The sequence below is a fragment of the Melanaphis sacchari genome, unplaced genomic scaffold (assembly GCF_002803265.2).
Source record: "Melanaphis sacchari strain LSU unplaced genomic scaffold, SCAv2.0 Contig25_pilon_pilon, whole genome shotgun sequence".
NCBI lineage: Eukaryota > Metazoa > Arthropoda > Insecta > Hemiptera > Aphididae > Melanaphis > Melanaphis sacchari.
The window spans coordinates 1,472,169-1,483,296 of NW_020271133.1; the positions used below are offsets into that span (position 1 = coordinate 1,472,169).

The following is an 11,128-nucleotide window of genomic DNA, read 5'->3' on the forward strand; positions in this document are numbered from 1 at the left end:
CGCACGCACGTCGCACGATCGCGCCCGCCGCGCGCGCGCGCGCCCTCCCATCTACACATCCATCGGCGACGACGCGTCCACAACGGTCGTCGCGTTGTTTCGGTTACCTTTGCACCGACCCCTGTCCCCGCCGGCGGATATCACCGCAGCGGCCCGTTCGCCAGCAGCACACCGCGGCCGGTACCCCCACCGCTCTGTCGGTCGTAGTCGTGCCGCCACGCCGCCGCCGCCGACGAGAGTAGTGTTGTTATTAATTACATTATTATCACGAGTATCGAATAGGTACCTTCACGTCGTGTTTCGATTGCCGCAGCTATTACTATTATTATTATATTATTATTACTACTAACATATTTTTAAGATACAATATTACTATTATTATTATCGCGTTATCGGTGTACTAATATTACTATCGTCGTCGTGGCTGGTTAACCGGTTCAGCGTTACCGCTATTATTATTATTATTATTATTATTACTACTATTACTATTATTTTTAGAAGACAATAATAATTATTACTATTATTATTATCGCGTTATCGGTGTACATAATATTACTATCGTCGTCGTGGTTTTCGGCGTTTATTTTCGATTTCGCTCTCAGTCGTCGAGGTGCCGTGTATGACGTTCAAACGTCGATCGCAGTCGCTCGTAACACCGTAACCGGTGTACGCTTAAACGCACACAGCAACGTTCGTCGCCCACCGTACGCCGACACGACAACAGTAGACGTGTTTTAGCCGTCGACCGCGAACCGTGTGTGCGCGTCCGCATTCCGCTGCGCCCGTATAAGTGTCGGTCACAGCCGTCGTCGTCCATTGTTTCGGATCGGTGACGACGCTGGTCACAAGCGTCGAGAACCGAACAAATACCTCAGCCGTCCGCCGTTCCACGAACTGACGACGTTTGGTGCAGTTGTCTTTGTGTGTATCGATTATGGCGGCAGCTGCCGTCGCCGCCGCCACTACCTCTGTCGCTGCGGTCTCAACGCGACGGGCCGTCGTCGACGCCGCCGCCACCGCCGCTGTCGTAGTTCGTCGTCACCGTTGCCGCCACAACGTTCCCGCGCCGACATTAGCGACGCCACGTTTGCGCCACCAATAAGAAGCTACACGAAGACGTTTGTTTGCGAGCCAGTCTTTCGACGCCATCGTCCGAACGACCGCCACTTTCCGCACCGCCGAGTAAACCGCGTTTTCCGCCGTTTCCGAGCCACCGTCCAGCGGTACCTTGCCCGTAAGTCCGACGTCCTGTTTCACCTCTCAATGCCGCCCCTCCACCATCAATAGGTACCTCCAGGCGAATTCCTCCAAGCGACCGCTTGTAGTCGTTTGCCGCGTTCACGATAAAACCGCGTCCTTCTCCTTTACATTTGAAACTTTTAACGTCTTGTAAAGGGAAAGGGGGTCCCCTCTGCACGAATGCATATTCTCGACTTTCCAATTGTTTCTCAGCCATTAGATCAATTTTAGTATCATTACAAAGATTATTTTGCTGTGTCTGTATAGATGTAGATTTTGGTTAGATTTCATGTAGTTACACTTGTGTTAAATTCTGTTTTTAGGAGATACCTTCATGTTTAACGAAAACTGTGACATCAATCATATCAAATGCCATATGAGCCACTTGTTTTGTTACATAGACTTGCGCCTGAAGACGTAAATCACTTGATCCGACAAAATCCTCCTCCACCTACTATTACCAACCAACCACAGTAAGTAATCAATTTCAGTGTTCTATCAACTTTCTAATACACTTAATTTATTTAGTATGGGAAATTTTATTTCTAATAGAAATGCCCATACATTTCAAAACAATGAAGGGATCAACACTCAATCACTGGAGAAGGACATAGTCGTGAAAAAAAGTAATTTGCCTTTAGAGAAAAAACCAAAATTGACTTGTGCTCGTTCATCACCTAAATTACGAGTTCTTAAATCTAATTTAAATAGCGTAAATCATGATAAACTAGAACAAGCTAAATTTTCTAAAGAACAAAAAAGCGCAAAGAGTTTTAAAGGAGAATTATCATTTGCTGAAAAATCTAAAATTTTAACAAGTGATCTTTTCAAAAAAGAATTAGTTGTAGTTATTGATAATTGCTTCGATGACGTGATTAGAGAAATGGTAAATAGTGCAGCCCAACACACGAAAATACGAAACCCTTCTAATTCAACTGTAGTCAGCAATTCCACTAGTAATAATTCTGTAGCTTCGACTAGAGACTCGGCAGCTGGAAAAGAACACATCACCAATGACGCTATTATGATAACAAATACAAAATCTTCACCATCTACAATAACTCATGTTACAGAGGTAAATAATAATGTTATTATTTATAATTGTTGTAAATAACTTGTTATTTAAGTAATTTTAACCAGGTAGGTTTGTCTAGCTAATTAAAGATTAGGTTTTTGAGTACTTTTTTTATGAATAATTTTAAGCGATCCACAAATATTAATGCAGATGTTTATAGTGACATTTTTTTTTTTTTTTTTGCAACCAGAAAATATTGTGCACTTGTTTTTCATACAAATTTGATAAAATAGATAAAACGAACGTGGAGATTCATTGTAACTTTATCTATGAAGAATGGTAATAGAAACCACTGTTCCTTTGTATTGTAATTTGTTTACTTATTTGTTTATAAATCTTAAATTACTAGACAATTAACAGTTAGAAACAGTTAGACCTAATAAAAATGGTATGCATTTTTAATAAAATTAAGTTTAAAGTTATGAAGTTTGGATTTTAAATTCATTAACGCTTAATTTGCAAATGTGGAAATTATAATCAATTTTTAATTATATTGTAATAGTTTTAGTTGTATCTTTATTAATTAATATATTGAAAACAAATTTAATGAAATTCTATTATTCTTATAGTTTTAAATTGAACTCGTGTATACACTAGTTATAAGATTTGTATGATAGATATGTAAATGCACATTTTTTCATTATAGACATTTTGGTTTATTATTATTACTTGGTGCATAGTAAATTAATTAGGTATGATGAAATTTTATGTGATACCTAACCATGACGTTGCGTCGTTCTGTGGAATCGTCATAGCTTAAAATTACATTCACTATATTATCAATATTGTGTTTAGTGAGTAGTTGCATTAAATAAGAAAAAAAATGTCATTATATTATGGTATCAATACATTTGAATTAATATAAAACATTTCCATCTATTTAGAAATAATGAATGTTAACACAACTTGTTCAGTATTACTTAAATTAACAAGGAGTATTCACCATTAAGGATAAATATAAACAATTATCATTTAATTTATATTAGATACATTTTAATAATTTTTTTTTAACAAATTTTGTGGTGTTTCTTAACTTTTTTAAGCTAATAAAGTAAAATAAAATATAATTTTAACCATGCATATGTTTATTTGGCTTAGAAATATAATATTTTATTTTTCCATTACGCATTTCTAGTTATCCTTTTTTTTAAATTTGTTTATTATATCTAGGTACTATGCTTTTTTAAATATCTTGCTTACATAAATATTGTATATTATTTTTTACAAACATGTTATAGTAGAACTTTGATTATCCAAACCTCCGTTATACAAACCCTCTGTTATCCGAACGTTATTTCATTTCAATTCATGTATCCAAACGTTAATACTTAATGTGTAAAATATTATGACACACGTCCGGTCGCAGTTAATTATTAGTACATTATAATATGTACATGTGTGTAATTTAATAATGTTTATTTTAGCGACATTCATGTGTGGCTAGCTTATTAATAAGTGTTGTATACTGGACAAATATATTATTTTTGTATTATGTATATAATTAGTCTGTTAAAAACTAACTTCTTTTTTAATTTCTATTCGAGCTCAGTGTAGTCCTGATTAGTTTTAGATAATTGAGGTTCTACTGTATGTATAATCAAAATTTTTAAACTTTGTTTGATTTTGATTACTTAATTTTATTTACTAATTAACCATGGATTATTTTTGTCTTTCGATTCTATAATATCGGAAAACTTGTTTTTTTTTTTATAGATCAAGAGTGGGATTATGTTTGTTTTTAATCATTATTTAATTAATTTATATATCTTGTATCTTAAATTAAAGAAAAAAAGAAAAAAAATGTTCTTATAAAGAAATTCAAAGTTGAAATGAGAGCCTAAAAATGCATCTTGGTTACAAATTATAAAACTAAATTGTATGCATGATGATTATTGAATCATTTTTATATCATATTATAATTTATATTTTATAAATTTATAAATTAAATTATGTTAAATAAATTAGAAAAAATAAATTAATAAAATATGCACATTTTTATGTATTTTTTTTATACTCTAATTCTGTCCCTAAGTAAACATAAATAATTGCTATACGTATTAACAAAAAAATGAGTACAGTTATCATAATTACACTTATACTTAGGATTAATAATTTTATTTTTCCTCTTTACTCAGGTGATTGACAAAAAAACAAAAGATATTTTATTAAATGGACAGCAGCACACAACTGTTGAGGAACATGAAAAGCAGACAAATTGTGACAAGGTTCATTATGATTCATCAGGCCTCAGTTTACGCACGAGGACTATATCATCAACAGTAGCACCTACACCATTGCACCATTCAACTGTTTCTGGATCAAATTCTGCACAACCTAATTGTTCTACTTCATCAATTACTACTCCTACTCCTAGACGTCGTGGTCGACCTCCAAGACGAAAAAATCTCAAACGTATTGCTGATAAAAAAGCACAGCAACAAGCGGCTAGTAAACTGTCAGAAGAGAGTAAAGTCTGTGATTTAACCACATCAACTACTGAAGTAGAATCAGCAGCAATTGGTTTGGAACGTTTGCAGCAAAAACAAAAGTTAATAAATGAATGTAACGGTATTAAAAGTTATGACAATGACCAAGTAAATAGTGAAAAGATTGTCCCCTACATTAAAGCTGTTACAGATAATACGCATTCAGTAATATCACCAGAAATTGATAAAAATGAAGATTGTGTTATTGTAGAAACATCACTTAAAAAGAAAAGTAATAGTCGTAAAAGGAAACAACAAGATATTGAAGAAACTGTTGCTGAAAAGCGTATCCTTAAGTCTGATGATTCTAAAGATTTATTAGTTGAAAAAAATGAAATAGAGAAATCTTCACTGCCAGATAAATCAGACTCTGATGTGGTCAAATACGGTTTCTTAGCTGGTTGTAATATTTTTGAACCTTACAGACAATATACTGGTTTGAAGTCATCCTCTTCAAATTGTCATTCAATTTTATATGGTCGCACTTATTGGCCAACAAGTTGGGAATATTCAGCAACATCTCTCACAGGTCATGTTCAAAAAAAAACATCTAAAGAAGCGTTACGTAAAATAAGATTAATTTCTGGGGGAGCCATCAGTAAATCTAACAATAGTATGGTATCAACATCATTAAAAACAAATTCTGCATTAAAAAAGTATCAAACATCAGTTGTGCAAAGACGTGGCAGTGCTTGTAAATCAACAGCAATAGCTCCTGTTGAAGTGTCAGGTAGTGCAAGACATCTTTCAACGTCAACAACTACTGTGAAACGACAAAAAGGTCGACCTCCTGGTAAAAAAAACAAGCTATTGCAAGCTGTTATAAAATCTAACAGTCCACGGAAGTCACCTCGTCAACATGCATCTACATTAGCTGCAATTCTGTCAAGTAAAGCTGGAAAACTTGATAAAGTCGAAAATCAACAGCCTGATAATCTAGAGGCGGATGTAGAAACAAACCAAAATTCTTTAGACATGGATGTTCCATGTTTATTGAAGATGTCTATGCATAATTATGAACCCATGTCAGCATTTCGTCATCATAGACATCGTCGACAATTAGATAACAAACGTATCATTAAACGTCGTCGTCGTCGCCGTCGTTCAACTACTCCACCTCCTCCTAAATTGTGTGCTCAACAACCAGCTCCTCAGCGAATTTCTATGAATACAGCTATAGATCAAGAAAGAGTGAAATTGCGTACTAAACATGTGGATGTAGTAAGGAGACGAGCACGGGATGAGAGATTACGTGCATCTTTTGTATGTCAACAATTACTCAAAGTACAAGAAATAGCTGAACAAAACCGTCGCAAAATAGCCCAAGAGATTATACCAACTAATGATGAAAATAAAGAAGACTACCAGTTCTCAAATAATGCAATAATATTACCACTTGAAAGTGATCAAGACCAAATTTGGTCTCAAATTACTGATAATAACCGAGAACCTGATAATATGTGTTTACAAATAATGTATGAACAAACTGCTGACAAGAGGTTTTTATATACTAATTTAACAGATGAAACTTTGCAAATGTATTATCAACAACGTGAATTAGCTCTGACTGAACGTTTAACAAACAATTATGGTGAAACTTTGTCTTCCGATTTATGTACAGACATGATAACAGCATCGAACAAGCGAAAGAAAAAACGGCCAAATATGACTGGTTGGCCAAAAGAAAAACGTCGAAAAATTATAGCTATTACATCATCTTTAAATACAGCTGCAGAAGATCAAAATGATGATAGTGATGCAGAGAGAGATGATATTGCTAAACGCCGAAGAGCGGTAGCAGCAGAACAACAGAGGCTCAGACGTAAACGTATAAAATTAGAGCAGCAGCAGTTACTCAAAGAAAAATCCAAGGTTAAGGTGAGAGCCACTTCGCCTAAGCAAAGAGGTCGAAGACCAGGGCGCCCAGGTCGTCCAGGTCGTCCAGGTCGACGTCCTGGCCCTATTAAAAAAAATAAAACTCCAATACATCGTAACAATAGTGTGAGTAGTAATGGTACATCAGCAAGTAGCAATACCAGTAGTACTACCACTATTAAAGTAAAAAAAGTTAGAAAACCAAGAAAACAACGTATACCTGCTCAAAATAAAACTGCAGCAATAGTATCAGTAACAACTGACACACCAAGTACGGTTGTAAAACGAAGGTGTGGAAGACCTGTAGGAAGTATTGGTCGAAGACAAAGATTAAAATTACAGATGTTACAACAGCATTGTCAAAACCAAACATCATCGTCTTCTGAACAGCAAAAAGAAAATGTCCAGCAACAGTCTAGTACAGGTAAATTGAAATGTGTGATATCAACACGTAATAATCGTATGAAATTATTGTCAACCTCTGGTAGAAGTCCTGCAGCATCAAGTCAAAAGAAAACGACAGTAAGCAAAACTAAGAAGTCAGGTGCTGCGTATAATTTAACATCTTCGTGTTTAACATCACTGCCATCATCACAGGTGACAGTGGTAGGTAAAATTACCAGAACAACGACCAAAAGAAAAAGACTTCAACAGCATCAACAAACAGCTACAACTACAGTTACATGGGATGTTGGAAGACCCAAAAGATATCATTCAACCAACAACCATAGTAGGAATACTAGTAGTGTGGTTGTAGAAGAAGATTGTTGTTTTGTTGGATCACAACCATTTGAACAACATTGTCCAGGTGGTGGAGGTGGCTTAAGTCATAATACTGTGCTTGAAAATCATCAAGATAACCAAAAAGAAAACACAGTACACAGTGGTTTATAGTAGATACTACAGCAATTGTTCATTATTATTATTTATATTTTTTATTAATTATTAAAATTATTTTTTTTTCTTACCAAATGTTTGTATAAAATTAGAATTATTATTATTAGATAAAACTGTACACAAAAACATGTATTCTCTTAGTACATAATATATAATTTCTAGCCAAATTTTTACCCAAATAAATTTTATACTTCTGTATAAATAACTAACAAATAAACTAGTCGAATATTAATTATATTTTTTTTTATCTTTCATTGTTTCTTTTTTTTTTAAGTAATTCATTAAAAAACTACCCTTTTCCCGCATTATTATTACAAAGAATTGGTGTGAAAAATTGTTAAATAATCTAAAAAAGACTGTTTCGGTTCCTATATGTAAGAAATTATTAATATTATAATTTTGGCTTTTTTTAATATTTTTATTCATTTCTTAGTATAATCATTCCTGTAACAACACTCTTAATTTTTAAATTAAATTAAAATTGTTTAAAAGTAATTCATTAGTATGAAGTTGTACTGTATTAAGTTATAAGGAGAAGGTTTTATTTAATTTATATTTTTATAATTTGTACTTATCTTTAATGTTTATTGGTTATATGTTAATGAATTTATTTATTATAATTTTTTTATACGTTTATATTATGGCAAATTAAGAAAAAATGGTGCCATGATACTTCTCTTCCCATTAATAATGTAGAGGATTAATCAAAAACAAATTTTACGATAAATGACTATGTAATAGTATTATATATTAAATGTATTGTTTTTGGCCCTACATGACGGGGAATAAAACGAATTTTAAATTATTTTATATAGGGTGAATAAAATGGAAATATTTTATTTGAGTGACTTTTTGTAAATAAACACAAAATTAAACACAATCTACTATTAACTCTCTTATACAAAGTATATTTTTTTTGTATATCTTATTCTATTATTTTATATATTTACAACAGTATAGTAAGATCTCGCTAGTCGGATAATTCCAGTAATGTCTGACATTTTCACCTTCCTCATTCTGACATGTGAGTATTGTCATTTATGAATTGGACTTTATTAATATACAAAATAACCTATGTGGTTTGGAAACCCACAATATATTTATGATAAGAAAATGCTAATAGTATTTATATATTATAAATTAAATAAACATTCATACATTTTTGCATTATATAATAATAAATTGTTTCTTTTTTATGGTTAAATTTATGATGAAGATTCAACGAATACCTTTAATCTTACTAACCTGGTACCATCTAAGTATGACTAGCAAGGTCTTACGGTATTATAATTTCAATTTAAGTTAACTCATTAAGGTATAATGCAATAGATTTTTAGTAAGAGTGGTAGATAATATTCTACAATAAGAATAATGGTGACGAAAGTGAGTATCAACTATTCAATCATCGGATTCATTATCCATTATATCAATATTACGTATCGGACATAAGGAGTAAAATACTCAGGTTTGCTAAAGATATATTTTTTTTAATAATGGATTTATTTTAAGTATTTTAGTATAAAACATGCGTTATTTATTAGTCTTTAAAAAATAAAATTAGAATTTTTGATTTCATACTTCACTGATAAAGACTTATAATGGTTTGTTGATTTTCAAGAATTTAATACTGGTTTTTTTAATAATAATTATTAAATAGAAATATAATTTTTATGTGAATGTTAGTTTCGTGAAAAATGCACTATATATAATAATTAAGGTACATTGTAAATAATGTTGACATTATTTGACATTATTATACTAGTTTCATACTAGAAATTATTTTGATTGAAAGGTAAGAATTCGTTGCTTCCTCCAAATAGATATTAATTTTCAACAGCAACATACAGTGATAAGTGATAACTGATAATAAGTTAGTATATAATATTTAAAATAAAACAATTAACTGTACTATTTACTTTTTAAATTTATATAGTAGGTGTCTAGTTAGCCAATGTCCATTGCTGCTTATTAAGAGCATATTTTGTTAGGCATTAGGAGCTTATTTTTTATTTATTTGATTCTATACTTTTACAGGTTTGGCGGCTTGTGTTTTATTGTATGAACTATTTTTATTTTTTTATATTATTTAAAAAATAAATAAGTCGTAAGTAAGTACTTACAATTTACAAGAATTGAGAATTATAAATGAAAGTGAACTCACATTTACCGAAATGACATTAAAAAAGTAAAAAATGGTTAGAGTAATTATGAGCACGAAAAAGAGAATGTAATTAAATACAACAGTATGCAATGAAGTATTTAAGAATTAATTTTAGTATATTCAAATTTTAAAGTAGACGGAGGATTATGATTAAGACGATTATTCATTAAAAGAGTGAATGATACTTTAATGTTATAACTAAATAACTTATATAATATATTGAATAGGTATTTATTTGGTTATTTTAAAACTTAATACATTATAGAATCTTATTATGTCGTTGGTTATATGACTTATAATTAATATATTTATGTATTGATATAAAATAAATTTAGAACATTAAATTTACACTAAATATATGCCGGAATAAAGTATACATATATTATTTTTTAATTATAGAAAATAAAATACTATACTACATATTATTATCTTATGTCTATACTCTATAGTCTATAACCATGGCTCAATGTACTTAATAAGTACTAAATATGTATACATTTATAATACCTAGTACAAATATGGTTTAAAAATATACACTAGCTTATTCTTTTTGTATTAACAGTTTTTATAAATACAAATATTTTATAATTTGTAGTAAATATTTATTTATAAAAACTTAAGATTGTAAGTCAACTGGGGATTTGAAAAAATACGATGTAATAATATCCAATGAAATACTCAAAATAAATACCTATACATAAGTACACTACAAATTATTTATTTATTTATTTTTTTGTCAAATTTTCAAATAATATTATAAACATATCATTAATCATAAAATGTGCTCTAAAAAAATTGTAAAATTTAAAATATGCTTTTAAAACTACAAAATAATTTAATATGCAAAAATTGCACTATAAATTTTTAATATTTTTTTTTTCGCAGTGTTGTGAATTTAATTTCAAGTTTACTTAGCAATAAATCTATCAGACCAAAAACACATGTAAATCCAACAACTTCTAAGCCCTGTCTACAACGCAATAACTATGTTAGTACAAGTGTACCACGATGAACGGAAATTATTAAAAAAAAAAAAGTATGCGATGTAAACGTTTTGTGTAAATCGCATAGATTACCGATTAAAGTGTAATCATCACGTTTTGTTTCCAGCAACGAGTGAATACGAATCGCGTCATAGATCACTCGGCTTAATTAACGAAATAGGAGGTATTCAGATTTGTAATGTTAAAATTAAATCGTTTTGAAACTCAAATTTAAATTTAGTTTTATTGAGGTACGTAGATGAGGTGGGGTTTCGGGCTCCCCATGTCCTTTACAATAGAAGTCAATTTAAAACTTGTCGGTAAAAAAAAAAAAAAAAAAATGTTGTATCTGGTTAACACTTACGGTCTACCTAATGTTTGTAAATTGGTTTATTTTATTTTAAATTTTTCA

General features: G+C 31.1%; 1 protein-coding gene across 2 annotated transcripts; it reads left to right on the top strand.

The window, feature by feature from the left end:
* The first annotated feature begins 482 nt into the window (after positions 1-482).
* On the top strand, positions 483-7,775 carry LOC112595132. 2 transcript variants are annotated; one of them, XM_025340221.1, is made up of 4 exons: positions 483-1,234; positions 1,563-1,712; positions 1,768-2,314; positions 4,450-7,775. In XM_025340221.1, the coding sequence occupies exons 2-4, from the start codon at positions 1,609-1,611 to the stop codon at positions 7,567-7,569; spliced, it is 3,771 nt and encodes a 1,256-aa protein (XP_025196006.1). In that variant the 5' UTR covers positions 483-1,234; positions 1,563-1,608; the 3' UTR covers positions 7,570-7,775. The 2 variants fall into 2 exon arrangements, with proteins under 2 accessions (XP_025196006.1, XP_025196008.1); XM_025340223.1 differs by having other exon boundaries at positions 1,792-2,314; positions 4,450-7,774.
* Positions 7,776-11,128: the final 3,353 nt, after the last annotated feature.